Source organism: Prionailurus viverrinus, chromosome A2, assembly GCF_022837055.1.
Source record: "Prionailurus viverrinus isolate Anna chromosome A2, UM_Priviv_1.0, whole genome shotgun sequence".
Lineage (NCBI taxonomy): Eukaryota > Metazoa > Chordata > Mammalia > Carnivora > Felidae > Prionailurus > Prionailurus viverrinus.
Genome location: NC_062562.1, coordinates 87,942,081 through 87,960,331, shown reverse-complemented (window position 1 = coordinate 87,960,331; position 18,251 = coordinate 87,942,081). Strand labels below are relative to the sequence as shown.

Sequence of the window (18,251 nt, the reverse complement as noted above, 5' to 3'; positions counted from 1 at the left end):
AAAGACAGCCTATTAAATATGTATAACACACAATCACATTGAATAGAGGCAGATAATCTCTACACACAATATCTGAATAAAAGAGTAAGTTGAATATATTATTAGTGTATCTCTTTTTATTAAGTATATTTTTGCTATGTGATTATGATGAGAATAGAACAAAATATTTGGGTTCAAATACCCTTACCTTTTTTGTATGCATTTCCATTATATGAAGGAGTTTTATGATTTTTTATTCAAATAGTCTGCCTCAAATCCCATTGTCTTTTTGGCATACCTTCCCTACCACCCAAAACACCCATTTGAAACCGAAGAATTCTTGTTGCACTAGATTTTTAACAAAACGTAAAGAGAGCTTTCTTTAATTATTGTTGGAGGGGGTTCCTGGGTGGCTCAATTGGTTAAGCATCTGACTCTTGTTTCCAGCTCAGGTCATGATCTCACGGTTCATGAGTTTGAACCCTGCATCAGGTTCTGTGCTGACAGCAATGGAGCCTGCTTGGGATTCTCTCTTTCCCTCTCTCTCTCTCTGCCTCTCCCCTGCTCTCTCTTTCTGAAAAAAGAAACGAACTTTAAAAAAAAAAATAATTGTTTCAGGATCCAGAATTCAAACTTACATGGACACTTAAAGAGAAGTTGAATGTAGATCTTATCCATTGAATAACATTCAATGAAAATATGGGAAACTATGAAACTTGAATTTTACCCTTGTTTTGTATGACTGATCAATTTTTTTCAGTAGCAGAATACTACTTGAATCTTTTATGTGGTTGGCTGTATTTTCAAGTCTGGAAAATTGAAATCTGAACATCTCCTCAGCACATTTACTTTCTTCCAGGCGGTTCCGCAGACAAGATGTTCGGCATGGCAACGCAGCTCAGCAATGCTTTGGACAGCAGTTTGTCGGTAATCCATAGAAAATCAATTGCTATGGGTTACTCAGGGTGTACAGTGAAGAGACACTGGGAACTCTTTTAAAGGGTCTTTACTTTCTTTGTGATTGATATGTACTAGAACAATGTTACTGCAAGTATTCTTTTTTTCTTCCACATAGTGGAATTTTAAAACAAAATTTTTAACTATATGTGGCCATAGAACTTTTAGTTAGGAAAGTAAGTTCTGTATACCACCACGAAACCTTGCTGTTGGACCTCACCACAGGGGAATCTTAGAAAAGATTCTGCCACAGCGATTTGTGGGACCTCTGTCTCCATCTCAACCCTGGGAATATCTTTACCATGTTACATAACCTACAATAATCTTTCCAAGAGTGATCCAACTTATATCAAGTCACCACTAAGCTTTGGGATAAAACAAAATGAAAAGCTTTAACTCTTCCACTAGAGTAAGGAAGCCTAGAGCTCAGGCTGATGGTGCAAATGTGAGTTTCTGAGGAAAGGTAATAGGTGGTCTGATGAGTAAAGGATGAGAGGAAATTGCAACTCCAGCAAATGTAAGGAAGTCAGACAACACAGAAAACTATGCTCTTGACTCTTCACACCGTGTTGGTGGTTGGAACAGGCTGCGATTTGCATCACCAGTTTTACCAGAAGGTGACAGATGAAGAATCATGACTGGGAGACCAGCAGTGCTTATGCACAGTGCAGGGGTTACACAGCCTCAGTTCGCTAGACCCAAGGCTGACTGAGGGTTTGGTTCAGAATGTAAGCCTCTGAGAACATTGGCTGGAGGAAGGTAGGATCTTCATCTAGGAAGACTTAGGGGTCAGTTTTGAAAGTGAGGAGGACTCAGGCATAAGGGAAAAAATCCCAGGTTGTGGTTAATAAATTTGATACTGGTTAAAACACCAGTGAATACGTCCACTTGGTTTTATTCCCCACTGCAGTTAAGTGTACTTGCCCATATGCACATTAGAGTTCAAGTCCAGTGAGAGCCTCTCTGGGCCAAGATACAGATTATAATCAAGAAGCTGTGGGTCATGAAGTCTGTAGTTCAGTTTTGTACTGTTTTCTTAATGCAGGAACCCAATATCTAGATAAAGTGCAATCCCTTGACAAAATCTCACTCAAGCTTGTGATTATGTAATGCTGTATCACCTCGATTTCTGCCTTCTATTTTTGTTTGTTACCATGAATTTTGTTTATCCTATGTCTTACATGAATGTTTGGTGCTCCCCTTCTCTTGCCTGCTTTATCAGTGGATATTGTCACTGATTCTCCATGCATTTAACAGTGACGTACTTTCTGACTGACTGCCTGTCCTTTGGACCCACACTCCCAGTTACTTCCTTCTGGTCCTCTCCATACCCTGCACTACCTTTTTAAAGCCTAGATTTTGGTATGCCAATGTCTCTAAATAACTACTTTAAGTGACTGTGCATAGAAATTAGCAGTAAGTAATGAAAGATACTTACTTTGCTGCAGAAATATAAATAATCTTTTAAACATATTACTGGTAAAATTTAAGTCTTAAGGTTAATATTAACATTTATATTGTAGGGGATGCTTTGGATAAGACTGAAGAGCGACTGGCCTATGGCATAGAGAACAACAGTACTTTGCTGGAATGTACCCCACGATCGTTGCAAGCCAAAGTTATCTGGTTTGTGCAGAAAGGACGTGACACAAGAAAAGAGGAGGTAATTCATAGCTGCATATTCACACCATGCTGTCTTGCATATGGTGTGTGATAGTAAATAGATGATGATTTATTGGTATTTAAAAATGAATTAGTCTATTATGCTATACATGTTATTTAAAGAATGGATTTGTTTATTATGTGTGATTTATATACATATAAAAATTTTTAAATACAAACATTGATTTCTATGTATATACAATTTATAAATGCTATAAAAACCTATGTGTATATTTAAAATTTTCATATGTATATAAGTAGCATGTAAATATATATATACATATGTATATATATCAAATATAAAGTGCCTACACATGTAAATAAATTACATATATGTATATATGTGTGTATATGTGTGTGTGTGTGTGTGTGTGTGTATATAAAATAAACTTGGATTCTGAAAATTGGATTTTTATTCAGGAGGTACTCATAGTTTCATGGTTTTAGTATCATGTCAAAATGATAGTCTTAAATTGTATCACCCAAGGTAATGTTCTAGAAAAATAACAAATTCAAACACCGTTAACATGTATATCTTAGACATATGGATAATAGAATTAAAACAACACCAGCAACATTTGTTTGATAAAGCAATTGAATCACATATGAAAATTCAACATAGGGGTCCCATTATTGCCCACTGGAAATAAAAGAAACGCATCTGTTTGTCCTTTTAGGTGGATTGACTAATAGAGATTATATTTTTATTATGATCTAAATGAGAGAGGAATCAGTTGGGCTGCTTTTGTAGATGTAAGAATAGGAAGCGTTTAAAATCTGTTTTTTTTTTTTAAGTTTGTTTATTTTGAGAGAACATGCATGCTCATGAATGGGGGAGGGGCAGAGAGAGAGGAAGAGAGAGAATTCCAAGCAGGCCCCTCACTGTCAGCACAGAGCCTGATATGGGGCTCGAACTCATGAACCGTGAGATCTTGACCCGAAATCAAGAGTCAGATGCCCAATCAACTGAGCCTCCTCAGCACCCTAGCATTTAAATTACACATAAGGAATACTGTAGAGGCAGTTACTGGCTAATCTTTTTATGCAAGTCTAGAAATCTGCTTGTATATTGGCACAGTCAAGGGCATGAAGCAATTAGTGAAGGCAGATAAAGCATTGTTGATGCTAATGTGGGCTTTGAACTCAATTTTCACAAAAGTGGAACTATGAAAATAGAATGAAATTTGGTTAAAAGGAAATAGATATTGGTGAATTCTAGCAAAATGTTCCATAGTGAAAAGAAGGTTGCAAATTGAATTAGGGAAATAAATGTTAGACACCTGTCTTTGGACCCAGGGAGAAGTTAATACGTGCATAGTAGATAGAAAGTGAATCAATTAAGTCATCAACTATAGATTCCAAATGTACAGCACATTGACTTTTGATGCCTTTTTTTTTTTTCTAGTCTACTGTGAAACTAAAAGTATTACATGTTTTTGGTCCAAAATTATATAATACATCCTGGAAGATGATTAAATTTATAAATCCCAGTTTCCTGGGATAGTTATTACAGAGGAAGGCACTCAACAAAGGCTTTTAGAGATAATATAGTAAGGCATTCAGAGACAGGAAAATTCCCCTAAATTTTCATGACGTCATAAGAATAAACATCTGTCCAAAAATGTTACAGCCTATTGCTCTAAAATACATTGTTGATTTGGTACTAAAATATTTTCCATTCCACAAATCTGATGTGAACTTGATTTTAAATTCCATCATAACTCACTTGGCAGGAGAGGACCTGGGAATATTCTATAGCTCCTCTGGTTGAATGGCTTCAGGAGACAGAGAAGTAATTCTTTCATCAGTGGTTTTCTTCCCTTAGTATGTTCTGTTTCTAATTTGGAACTCACCATAATCTGCCTCATTTGGAAATCCTTTCCAAATCATTTTGACATGCTGCATCCATCAATGTTCAATTATAAGCTTCTTTCTCATATTGTTAATATAATCTGCTTCTCCTTTCCCCAAATTTTAGTCCCTGTTTTTCAAATTTCCATGACTGATGTATTTAGTGATATTTGAAATTTTGAATTTACTCTGCATTAGATGTAATAATAATATAATACTTGGTTTCTGTATACATAGCAATATATATTGATTTATTCACAATCTAGAACAAAGCACAAAATTGCTACCTTCTTAAAAAGATGGATGTGTATGCTTAATACACAAAACAGAATAACTTTGTGTGTCCTCTGAGGGTTTTTTAAAAGTCCTAAATTTTAGAGTCTATTTTTGAAGCTTTTAGAATTTTTTTAAAGACCATTTATGTATAGATGGTAGTTACTATGGACAGATAGTTATTTTATTATCAAATCTTGACCATTGTATAATATATTTAAGTTTATCCACTCCATTTCTTTCCTCATATGGAAGTGCTTTTAGACTACACCTGACAGTAGCCATCAAGATCCATCACAGACACTACAATCCATAAGTCATTGCTTTGCAGTCAGACCATAAGCTTTGTAAAAAATTTGGATTGTAAAAAACTGTGTGTGTGTGTGTGTGTGTGTGTGTGTGTGTGTGTGTGTGTGTATTCCTTTTCTGGAACCAAAATTTTTGAGTCTGGAACTTCTGTCTGCAAATTCAGACTCAGCCCTCTCAAGTTATCTGGAAACCACATATTGAGGTAGATAAAAATTTTGCTCAAATGAAGTTTTTGAAATGCTACATAGCTGAATTTCTAGAAAGTATCTAGAAATTCAGTTACCTAGCTCCAGACTGGATTACTGCTGTTTTCTCAAAGATGCACTTTATGGTCTCCTGCTTTCTTAAATTCCATGCAAGAAACACAATCTCTGTACATTTTATGAATTCCATAAATGTTTATTGAAAGCCTGTTGTGTAGGTACTTCATAAGGAAGTATTTTCCCTAGACTCAATGACCTAGTCAGTTAAGATGTGCATCAGTTACTATAATATCCTGAGGGAAAAGATTTAATAGAAGAGGCTTTATAGGTAAGTCCCTTCTGTGTGCATCTACTGAACACAGGAGCTGCAATAGTGGGTAGGTGACTTACCTTTTGTTTTTATATCTCACAAATGCACATTAGAAGTAATCAACCTGATCTTAAAAATGTGGAATGTGAGAGAGGTATAGGCCATAAACAAAATCTGTGACAGACCCAAGGTTTGGACTCAGATATTCCTGACTCCATAGCTGAGATGCTTCACATTTAATCATTGTCTAAGTACCGAGCGATTTGCTATGTGCATTTTATAGATTGTACCATTTTATTTGACATGATTTACATGTGACACAATTGAAACACAGAATGTTTAATAACTTTCCTGGTTACTGACTGCTAGTAAAGTCATCTCAAATCCAGCTGTCTATGTTCTTTCTACTAAACCACACAACCTTCTGAAATTGGAACGCTAAATACAGTTTCAGATGCCCTGGGACATGGAGCACATGGAAACCCTTATATAGCAGAGATTCTAGAATATGACACCTGAAAAACGACCCTTATACTGCTTGATACTGCTTGAGATATATATATATATATATATATATATACACACATATATATATATACACACACATATATGTAAATATATATTTTTATAATATATATTATAAATATAACATGTTAAATATAAATATAAAATGTAAATATAAAATATATAAAATATATTCATAAAATATAAAATATATTAAATATATTAAAAATTTATAAAAGTTTTATTTTATAAAAATATATAACAAAATATATAAATATAAAAATATATTAAATATAAATATATTTTATAATATATGTTATATATAATATATAATATATAATATATAATATATAATATATAATATAATATATAATATATAATAAATGTTATAATATAATATATAATATAATATAATATATAATATATAATATATTTTATAATATATATAATTTTATGTGATGCAGCATTAACTCTCAGTGTGCCTTTATATTCAAGGTCAAATAATGTACATGTGGCTGCCTCATACATATAATAGCAATGGGATTTTCCACATGCCCTCTGTTATTATTCAGAATCCTGAAGGCTATGTAACTTCTCAGGTGGAATGAATACTTTTTCAACTTTCTGGTCTCCTCGCTGTTTAAAGTGTCTGCAATTAGTGTTTTGAGCTCAATAAATACTCAGAGAAAGGGTGCCTGGGTGGCTTAGTCGGTTGAGTGTCCAACTTCAGCTCAGGTTGTGATCTCACAGTTTGTGGGTTCGAGCCCAACATCAGGCTCTGTGCTGACAGCTCAGAGCCTGGAGCCTGCTTCAGATTCTGTGTCTCCCTCTCTCTCTGCCCCTCCCCAGTCATGCTTTGTCTCTCTCTGGCTCTCAAAAATAAATAGATGTTAAAAAAAATTGAATAAAATAAAACATTGAAAAACAATTTTAAATAAAAAATACACAGAGGATACCTTATTGGTAATGAATAAAGGCCTTAGCCCTTTAGAAGCCTATAGTCTTAAAGTGAATACAAGAATGTAAACTGATAATTATATTGTTGAATATATTGTATTTATAATAAATATAATAAAAGTTATGTTGGAATATGAGAAAAGATGGGGTACCTGGGTGGCTGTCGTTTAAGTGTCTGACTTTGGCTCAGGTCATGATCTCACAGTTTGTGACTTCAAGACCCACATCGGGCTCTGTGCTGATAGCCCAGAGCCTGGAGCCTGTTTCAGAGTCTGTGTCTCCCTCTTGCTCTCTGCTCCTCCCCTGCTTGCTCGCTCGCTCTCTCTCTCTCAAAATCATAAAATAAACATTAAAAAAAAAGAAACTACGAGAAAAGAAAAACTGTCAACCAACAGGTTGGCTATGGAGGTTGCATGATAGACAGTCAGGAAAATATTCAAGGCAGAGGTGACATGTGAGCTAGGTCTTAATGGATGAGTAGAAGTTAACTACCAGAGAGAATAGGATGAGCATATGTGATGGGGATGAGAAACAATGTGGTATGTGTATATCTGTGGCTGGAAATGAGGATACACAAATGAGTACACAGATCAAGGAACCATTTCACTTTATTTATAAGCCAATGAGAACACCTTAGACAACCTTTTAGACACATTACTCTTGAATCTTGTTTGTAAGCTTTGAGGATAAGTGGGTGTCACGAAGACTGTTTAAGAAGGTATTTCAGTAGTCACATGGAAGACTTTTGACCAGAACTGAACAATGGTAGTAGGAATGGAAAAAAAAAAAAAAAAGGTTTTCATTTTTATAAGAGAACACGCTGTGCATTTAATTTGTGAGATACAAGAGAAGCAGTCATAATGATTGACATGTTCTTTGGATGTTTTGGTAGTAGATGGTGCAATAACAATGATTTAAAGAACACAGGGAGGAATAGAAAGTTTAGAAGATGTTGAATTCATTTTTGGCCATGTTGAACCGAGGTCTTCGATAAAGCATTTAGGTAGAGCTTTCCTGTAGTGTATGTATGTTCAGGAATATAGAATTCAAAGGAAAGATTTGGAATGGTAAGAGATATGTGAGAGACATCAGCAAAGAGGTAGTAATTAAATTCATGGAGGTAATAAAAGTAAGAATAATATAGCAGCAGTCATTCTTCAATATCACTTACGGTGTTCCTGGCACTGTTCTGTGAATTTTACATATTTTAATACTTTTAATCCTCACAAGAGTCTTATGAAATACCTGGTATTGTTGTCCCCAATTAATAGATGAAGAAACTGAAGCACAAAGAGATTGAGTTACTTTCACAGTATTACATAGCCTGTGAAATGAGTTTGAGTTTCAGACCAGATACTCTATTTTCAGTTCTAGACCCTTAGTCACAATGTCATGGTACCTCCAACTGTGTAGGTTACCTTGGAGAATGACTAAATAAGAAGTGATTTTGAGCAAAGCCTAGAAGCAAGGCAAAAACCCACATCCCAGGAAAAATTAGAAGACAAATTCTATAAGACAAAGTGAAAACTTTGAAATTTTCAGAACATAAGTACCTAGTGTCCATTGAGAATGTGCTCAGTGGAATGGTTAAGCTAGGAGCCATCTAACAATAGGTTAGCTGATGAATGAGGCTGTGGGGAATTAGAAGCAGCTAGTGCCATGTGTTTTACCTAAAGGTTTGAGTGAGAAAGAGGTCAACAGAGAGAGACAAGAGTAGAGAGAACTTCTCCAGGTTTTTTTGACTTAAGAAAAAATGTGACTTAGTCATGTTTATAGGTTGAAGGGAAGAAGCCATAAAGAAGAAAATGTGAAGCTAATTGATGAAGCAAGATAAAGAGTTTGTGGGAGACAATATAGACAAAAGTTAAGGAGTGAGTTTCAAGAAGGAAGAGAAAAACCACTCATTTTCTGAAGGGGGAAAAAAAGAAAATAAAGATTTTATGTATGTGGATAAGGAAGATAATTTCATCCACAAAATCCAAGTTTAGCTGTTCCAAATTCATTCCATAATTATTTAAGTTTGGAATATCAGTTCAAATCTTCTTTATATGTATAAGGATATATAAATTATATTTTTGTAATTTCAGAGGACAAAACTGTTATAAACATAACTAAAGCACTGGAAATAATACACGCTAGTTTATGAATTCTCAGTTCCATATACTTGAATTTATAAGCTCCCAAAATGCAAAAATTCATCATGAATAACATTCCAAAGGAAAGGAATTCATACTTGTTACGACACTGGTTGGACAATTGAAGTATTTCTCTGTACATTTCTCTTTCTCTAGAATGCACAAACACTACATTTTAAAACTAAGTAAATGAGGGAAAATTTACTTATGTATTTATTGCTTAGTTTTAAATGTTTATTCAGTATGTGTACTTCTCAGTAATCATGATAAAGAAAACCTTAATTTGTTCAAGCTATTCGTAACATAAGTAAATAACTTTTTACCTTAATACATTACTCACTTTGAATGTTGTAAGTTTGGAGTATATGATCTTAACCTGAAGATAGAGTATGTCTTTGAACCTGACGACGATTTAAAGCAGAAGTTTGGCAAACTACAGTCTGGAGACCAGATCTGGTCTCCCACCTCTTATGTAAATAAAATTTTATTTGAAAACTGCCACACCCATGTGTTTACCTAGAATCTGTGGATGTTTCCATCCTATAACCACAAAGTTGAGTACTTATAACAGAGACCATATGACCTACAAACCCCAAAAACCTTTACTATATAGCTCTTTACAGGAAGTTTTTTGGCCTCTGATTTGAGGTAGAGTGAAGCTTTATTAAATAAGTATTATTCTGAAAAATCTCTCTGTATTTTGGAGAAAAAAAATATTTTCACAAATAACTAAGCCACCATTTTGTGCTGAGCAACTATAATGTCATTGGAATGAGTTTTCATTAAAACCAAACAATATGAATAGTTTCTTGGAGTGTGTTGTGTCAGACTTTGTTCATTAGACCTTTATTGATAAAACCAATGTGTCCCAAAGACACTGTAAACAAGGTAGAGTTCCACGAAGAAATTGAATAAATGTATGTAAATTCCAAGTGAAGAAACCGAGCGGGGGGGGGGGGGGGGGAGGGCAATCCCAAAACATATAAAATATTCTCCAAAGTGATAAAAGGCACGCGAGAAAGTTGCTGGCCCATAGGATCAGCATCACAATCTATTCTTTGGTAAGCATGGAAGTTTCATTTTCCCCTTAATCCTCATTGATCTTTCCATTGTAGATTCTTTATTTAAGGGAAAATATTTTTTGTGTGTGCTTATGTGTCTTAAAAATAAAGTCTCTCACAGGGGCGCCTGGGTGGCGCAGTCGGTTAAGCGTCCGACTTCAGCCAGGTCACGATCTCGCGCTCCGTGAGTTTGAGCCCCGCGTCGGGCTCTGGGCTGATGGCTCGGAGCCTGGAGCCTGTTTCTGATTCTGTGTCTCCCTCTCTCTCTGCCCCTCCCCCGTTCATGCTCTGTCTCTCTCTGTCCCAAAAATAAATAAACATTGAAAAAAAAAAATTAAAAAAAAAAAAAATAAAGTCTCTCACTTTAAAATAGCTGATTATATGTATTGTGCAGATTGCTTAAATAATGCACAGATGCGCATGTTCGTGTTTATTATAAAAAATCCAAGAGAGAATGTAAGTTGACATCAAAACCCCGAGACTTCAGTTTCACCCCACTCTCTCAATTCTGTTTGTTAACTGGATGGCACAAGTTGTCACTTTGAACTCTGCTTTCAGACCACCTACTGAGTAGGATAAATTCATCAGAGTCATCTAATTACTGCTGAGAAATCTAAGAGGCATGGTTACCTTATCCACCAGCAGTCCCTTCCAGAGTTCACTGCATCCACACAGAATTTGTACAGCTTTAAGTAAAGCATAATTTTATTGATGATTCAGCGCATTGTGGAGACAGCTTCTCTTGTAAAAACAGAACAAAGAAAAATGGAGTATACAAGTTACATCTCTTGATGTTGCACATTTATTATGTCATCAAAACTGAGAGAGATATGATGTGAAATTTCATCATTCTATCTTGTTTGCTAGATGACCCATATTTTCTTGACCTTCCCAATGGTAACCCATGACAGGAAGCCTAGGGGATCAATGACAGCCATAAGTTTGCGATTTTGTCTTTATATACATGTACTGAAAGCATGAGGTTTGTTCTACATGAATATTATTTGTTTTTCTTGATGTCATAACATAAAGTGCATGAACCCTGCCTCATTTGAAACATCTGCTTAGCCTTTTTGGTGTTTCCATTTCAGTCTTTAAAAAAAACTCGGTTCATCTTTTCTAAACTAACAATTCTTTACAAGTAGATACTCATAATTTACATTTTCAGCCTTGACAAGCATATTTTTATGTCATTTGCTCCATATTTTAGTTCTGAAATAATTAGTAGAGCCCATTAGTTTCATTTTTTCCTTCACAGTGGTAAAGACACAGTTCCTGTAAAAGGAAAACATAGAGCAAGTTTGTGGTCTTAAGGATGGAAGTTGATCTAGTGGTTTAGATAGAACCCTCTCTGGTTAATTTTCCAAGAGAATACTTAACATCTTTGAAAACTAAAATTCCCATATCTTTGGAATCAAATGCAGATCTATGTTTTATCCCACTAAGATTACTCTGACTCAAGGTTTCTGATTACACTAACATGGTAATGCAGCAAGGCCGGTGTCAAGCACATGGTAGACCTTCAAAAAGAGCAAACATAGGAATTCTCTTTTTAATTTCTTTTGTTCCAGTGAAAGTTATAGTTCACATAGTCTTCTAGATAATAAAAAGGGTACATCTGCATGAAGATACACGAACATAGAACTGTGTATCCGTACCACATCGTGTTAGTCCCAAAGAATAGCTTATACTGAACTGTACTTGCATTTACTGTGTTTACTGTCGTGCTGCTGTTTGGACACCTATATCTCATTTTATGAAAACACAGAAGAGATTTTTTTCTCAGACCTCATTGCCAGAGAAAGGTGTACTTGACATAAGGAGTACCTTTACTTTTTAATAATTTTTTATTTGAGTATAGTTGGCACACAATGTCGCATTATCTTCAGATGTACAGCATAGTGATTCAGCTTCTGTATATGCTGTGCTATGCTTGCTGCCATCTGTCCCTATACAAGGCTATTGCAATATCATTGACTATATTCCCTATGATAAAGAATAACTTCAAAAATATACTTTAGAGACATTCAGGTCTTAGAATTTATCATACTCTCCCCTTTGCTTTGGTCACTAGGTAATTTAGTGTTGACTTTCTACTCCAAATATGGTAGTTGTTTAGTGCCTTATGATAAGCATTTACGTGTCCAAACATTATCTTTCTTTGATCCTCTCCTATTTTCCCTTCATCTAGATTGTCCTGATTATTCTTATCTTTGGAAATTTTTAATAAAACATTACCCTTACACTGCTGTTTATTTTTTTAGCATTATTTCTGAAATCATATGATTTCTATAGCTTGAACAGTATACCATAGCTTGAACAGATCTTATAGACCTGGTTTATTGGTTGCCAAACCAAGATAATCACTATAGTCATATTATTTAGTTCATAGCACATTGTCGTAATGGGTTCACACAGATCTCCTTTCTTGTTTGACTTAATTTTTCCTGGACCACCCTTCTCCACTTTCATCTTTGCTTTGCCATATGCATGCATTGTAATGATTGTATTAAGTCCAGGACTACATCATTTGTACTATATTGAACAAGAATATAGCATTTTGAGTATTCGTGAACTGTAAAAATAAAGCTATTGAGTTAGAGATCTTACTCTGTTTCTCTTTATAACTCAACACTGTGTTTTTATAGTTGATCACTGTTGCCGTGTGCGTCTTTATTTCATTGTTTCTGACTGCAACTCAATATCCCATATCCCATAGCATTCATTCATTGCTCTTAGTTGATCAACACCCCTAAGAGTGGACCAATTAATTCCCACTATGACATCTTTAAGGATCATCTCTTCACATAACCTCCTACAGATGTGAGTGCAAATCTCTGCATTCTTGCCTTCTGACAGCCTTCATTTCTACAGTTTTGTCAGCTTGCTTTCCAGAATTTTGGCATCATCTGTACCATCAAAGCAGTTTATGTGGATTCTCATTTTCCCACACTCTCACCAATTTTGGTATTTTCTAACTTGTGCCTCTCTTATTGGGATAAGGTGCTGTGTTATTTAAATTTGTATTTCTAAAATTACTAGTAAGATTGAACATTAACTTGCATACTTATTAAACATTTGGGTTGTTTTTTCTCTGATTTGCCTGTTTATATATTTTTTCCCTATTTTTCTCGTTAGAGTCCTTTGGATCTTCTGTACATTAATTAGTTCTTGAATATAAATGTTCAAGCTTTTCTTTGATATAGTTGATGTTTTTCAGTGTAACATTGTTTTTACAGTATGGTTTTGAGTTCATATTTATGACCTCTCAGCATCTTTTTGTATTAGAAATGCATTTTAATTGAGGCACCTGGGTGGTTAAGAGTCTGGCTCTTGATTTTGGCTCAGGTCATGATCTCATGGTTCATGACCGCACGGAGCCTGATGGGGATTCTCTCGCCTCCTCTCTCTGCCCCTTCCCCACTCACACGTATGCATGCGTTCTCTCTCTCTCTCTCTCTCTCTCTCTCTCTCACACACTCAAGCTCTCTCTTTAAATAAATAAATGAATAAACTTAGAAATAGGTTTTCCACATTTGGGTCTTTAATCTGAAGTATATACCTACAACTTTATTTCTTTATATAGTGTGATAGGTTTCCCTAAATGTGCCATCAAGTAATTCACTTTGTTTCTGTTGGGTAATACTCTCTATCATAAAGCAGATTTAGAAAGTGTTTTTATAAAAGAAGTTTTGCTTAATTTTTATGCTGTATTATGACATATTTTTTGTAAGTCAACCAATATTTTTTTTGTATTGAAGGTAGGCCGGATAAGCAAACAATTATATAAATTGTTGGCCTTTATTTCTTGACTAAAACTAATTTCATTGTTAAATGTATTCCGAAAGAAACCAATTCAAGGCCTGTGTCTGTTCTTTTCCTATGAAAAGTGTAGAACCATATGGTTGATACACATGGAAATCACTCCTTCTTCCTGACCAGCTACCAGATGTGCAGAGTTCTTTGTTCAATTACCTTTTTTTTTTGTTAGACATTACGAAACATACTGAATCAATCTTTATAACTCAGAATATTAAAACCACTTTGAGTAAGAAATGCTTTATTTTTGTAGATTGCCTATAGGAATATTTGATAAAGGGATGTATTATGTATCATCTTCTTGAACAAGGAAATCAGGTCTTCAGACATAGAGAAAGCACAGCTGATGAAAACAATTGTGTAATCAAGATTTGCTGTCGAAGGTGCCCATGTGGACTCAAGTGGAAAGATTAAATCATGGAAGGACTTCAAATTTCTAAGTCATTTTTTTATTTTTGGGTATCCATAGGCTATGGAAGATACATTTAACTTTCAAGGCGATTTAACGTCCATATAGCATACAGCCGTCCAGATTTCAGAATTGAAATGTCTTTTATTTCTCAATTTCTAACACCATAACCAAGAGGGGAAACCTACATTCTGAGACAGGAACTATCTCCAATGTGCAAATGAATGATGTAGGACAGCTCCCATTGTAATTGTCATGCCTCCACATCTTTGAACCAGTGTGGACTTTCTATATACACAGTGTGGTGTTTCTCAAGTTGGGTTTCTGATTTTGAAAGAAATACATGCTTGAAAAAATAAGCACTCCTAATCCAGTGGTCAGGGATTTGTATTTATCTTCATTTCTGCTTTTTGTTTTATTTTAGAACACTTTCATAAACTGGTTGGTATATGCCAGAAACTAGGATAGATGACTTTCCTGTTTTCATATTTGCATTCGCACAGGATATAGAGTAGGGAGAAGATAAAGGATCGTATTCAGTGAGGGTGTTGGTATGCAGATTCCTTTCAGGTGAAAACAGTGTCCTACAAGTGGTTTTCCTATTTATATCTGCAAAGCATAGCCCTTTCAATAGTTACTAACTGCTCCTCAAATCATCTTTGCTTCCTTCCTGTCTAAATCCTTATTGGATTTACTTCTGTAGTAAATCCACAAGTGAATAACTTCTGGATATATCGTTACTGGGGTATCCCATTGTCTTGCATTCTTGCACACTCTGGACTAATCAGTATGTTGTCATTTCTCTGTATTCTGAGCACACTACTCATTATGGACTATTTAGAATAATTAAGAGATAGACCTTTGTTCTTATGAAACTTGTCATATGGTTAAAGGGAAAAAACTTGCATCACAAAATTATTTGAAGAGGAGCAAATACCAGCTTGTGTGCTACAAATGTGAATGCTTAGTGACTTACAAAAAGAAATGAGACCTATCTGGCTGAAAAGAAAATATTCATTAAGAAATGAAAATGTAAACTTGGAAAGAAATTTTAAAAAGTGGATTGGTAGACAGTATAAGGGAGTTCGCTATCAGAAAGCAAGGGTAAGACTAGAATAAGACATGGAAGCGATAAAGGGGCACTACAAGGAAATGAGTACAGGAGTTACAAAGAGGAAGATTTGACTCTGGTGTATCTACAGGTTGTTCCCACCTTGTGCCATTGAATGTAAAACATCCTGTGCTGCTGGCAGAATTTATATTAAAATGTTTATTAAATATGCACAAGAATAAAACGAGTGCATATTTTTGCTTGTAACTTTTATTCAAATGTAGAAACAAAATAAATTCACGAATAAGATACAAATACTTGCATTTTTTAATCTTTAATGTGTTATTTTTTTTTTCACTGAAATAAGGCATCTCCATGAACATAACATGGGACACAGACAACTATATATGTGTGTGTGTCCATGAGTGTATAAAACATCTGCCTGGAGCACTTTTTGCTGTGTGATGACTCAATCCCCCTAACACTTGATACAAGTGACTTCAAAACTTTTTATGTACGTTACTACATCGGGATGTTGTTTGGTTTTCATCTGGCTGGAACGTACCATTAACATACTACATTCATCTTTGTTCTCAGCAGCTGGAAACTGTTAAAGCTTTGAAAATAGTTCAGAATCTATGATAAACACCAATACTAACAATGAAGTTGATCTTCCCCACGATCCCAAATACAGTTTATTAATTTACATTATCATGAAAACTAAACACAATAGTCGAAGTCTTTGTATAAAACTGATTGATCACCAGAAACGTACCTATTCCACCAAACCTATGAGAAACACTGCAGTAAGCTGTTTTGGAATACGGATTTAGAAAGGCGGGATTTGGGAGCATCTGGTGGCTCAGTCAGTTGAGTGTCAAACGCATGATTTCGGCTCATGTCATGATCCCAGGGTCATGGGATCGAACCCCGTTGTCAGGTTCCACACTAAGCGTGGAGCCTGTTTAAGATTCTCTCTCCCTGTGCACCTCTGCCCTGCTTTCTCTTTCTCTTGCTTGCTCTCTCTCTCTCTAAAAAAAGAAAAAGCAAGATCTGGTTAACTGAACAATTTTCACTTGCTTGGGCAAGCAATAGAATCTGAATAAGGAGCATGATAAAAGGAAATGAAATTTGAAACAGAGTAAAATAATACACATTTGTTGAAATAAAGGGGAAAGGTATTAGTCAAAAGAATCTTACTTGAAGGACTTGTTCTTTTTTGCAGGTAATTTTGCATGCCCACTTGTAGAAAGGTTGACAGATGACATGGTGGTAATAAGGGAAGGAGTACACTCTTACAGTGCTGTGAGGGAGGCCTGTTTGAAGAGATGACATTTTCATTCAGTCTTTTCCAATAAGGAACCAGCAGTGGGGAAGTCCCTACAGGCAGGTACAACAGCATAGGTCCCGAAACAGAATCAAGCTGGGCATAGCAGCAGACACAGAAAGCAGGAAGATTTGGGAGGAATCTACCGTGAGATAAAGTCAACGAATCAGTCACAAAATAGAAGAGCCTAACATGGGAAAGTCTAACGTGGGAAAATGGTGAAATGGAATGAATGTTTCCCACCATCACCACAGAAGAGATGTTGATAGGAATTTGTGATGTGTTGGCTATGAAGGCATAATGAGTAAGAAGTATGACAACACATGAGGACAGAGGAACTAGAAGAAGAATAATGTAATTGTCAGGAATAGGGAAGTTAGTAAATGGGGAGGTGCAGTTTGTGTGGAGAGACACTGGATTGTAAATAATGAAAGATGGTGTAAGTTTCGGTCAGTGTTTTGTAATTAACAGGAAATACAAAACAGTGGATAATCTGTGTGTGAGATCGGTCTTAGGGAAGCTGGTTGAAATGAGGAAACAGAAGACTTACCAAATGAATGCAAATAAAACATGAGATCAGGGAAGGGTAGAGGATTGTGCCTCAGAGAGAATGAGAAATCTACACCAAGAGACCAAGAAAGAACCAAGAGGAGAGCCAAGATAGTAAAATGGCAGGTACCACACAGAAAGAAGTTTAAGAAGGCGGATCCCTCTATGTCAAATGCAGCCATAAGTTTAAAAACAATGGAGGTTGTGTTTCAGAGTCAGAAGCATCCAAGGCATGGTGGTGAATTTATGGATTAAGTAGGGGTAAATGTGAGCAGTGACTCCAAGTCATTTAAGAGGTATTGGCTGTGGCAGTTGCCAAGGATACTTTCTCAGCAAAACCTGTCACCAAGTAAGCAACTGTTTTATGTAGTGACGTATGTAGTGTGTTTTATGGCATGACAGCTCTTCCTGATCCCTCACGGGAGAACTTCCTGAGTTAGTGGAGCTAACGTTTTGCCTACTTGGACATAGTCCTATCAAGTTAAATGAAGCCTATATCAAGGATATATGGAGCCCCTTCACCCAACTGTGTCACTCTAAAGCTGCTGAGTAATTTATTTACCTACGTGGCTGAAGAAAAAAAAAAACCCTCTGAGTGTCTCATAATTTGTCTTTAACATTCCTATTTGAGATGCATCTCTTACTACACTGCTAATGCCACTTTGTCACATTATTCACAGATTATATAAATGAGTCCACATGAGTAATTACATTGCAACTTTGGACGTGCCGGAACTGATTAAGGTTCAGGAAAGGTGAGCCCAGCAGGTCTTGCCAATACCTGCCACTGGGGCAAAAGTGTGCTTGTCTTAATGGTCTTTGCTGCCAAAGTGGTTCTGGTTGTCCGTATGCCCCTTTTATACTGGCAAAGGAGAATATCGCTTTTGTTTTGTAT

The 18,251-nt window shown here is 35.6% G+C and overlaps 1 protein-coding gene across 1 annotated transcript in view; it reads left to right on the top strand.

Moving 5' to 3' along the window:
• Positions 1–18,251, top strand: part of SEMA3E (semaphorin 3E) — a 238,235-nt gene that overhangs the window by 217,375 nt on the left and 2,609 nt on the right. The window contains exons 15-16 of the mRNA XM_047851082.1: positions 839–906; positions 2,460–2,599. Of these exons, the coding sequence (XP_047707038.1) occupies positions 839–906; positions 2,460–2,599 (208 nt within the window). The remainder of the gene's footprint in view (positions 1–838; positions 907–2,459; positions 2,600–18,251) is intronic.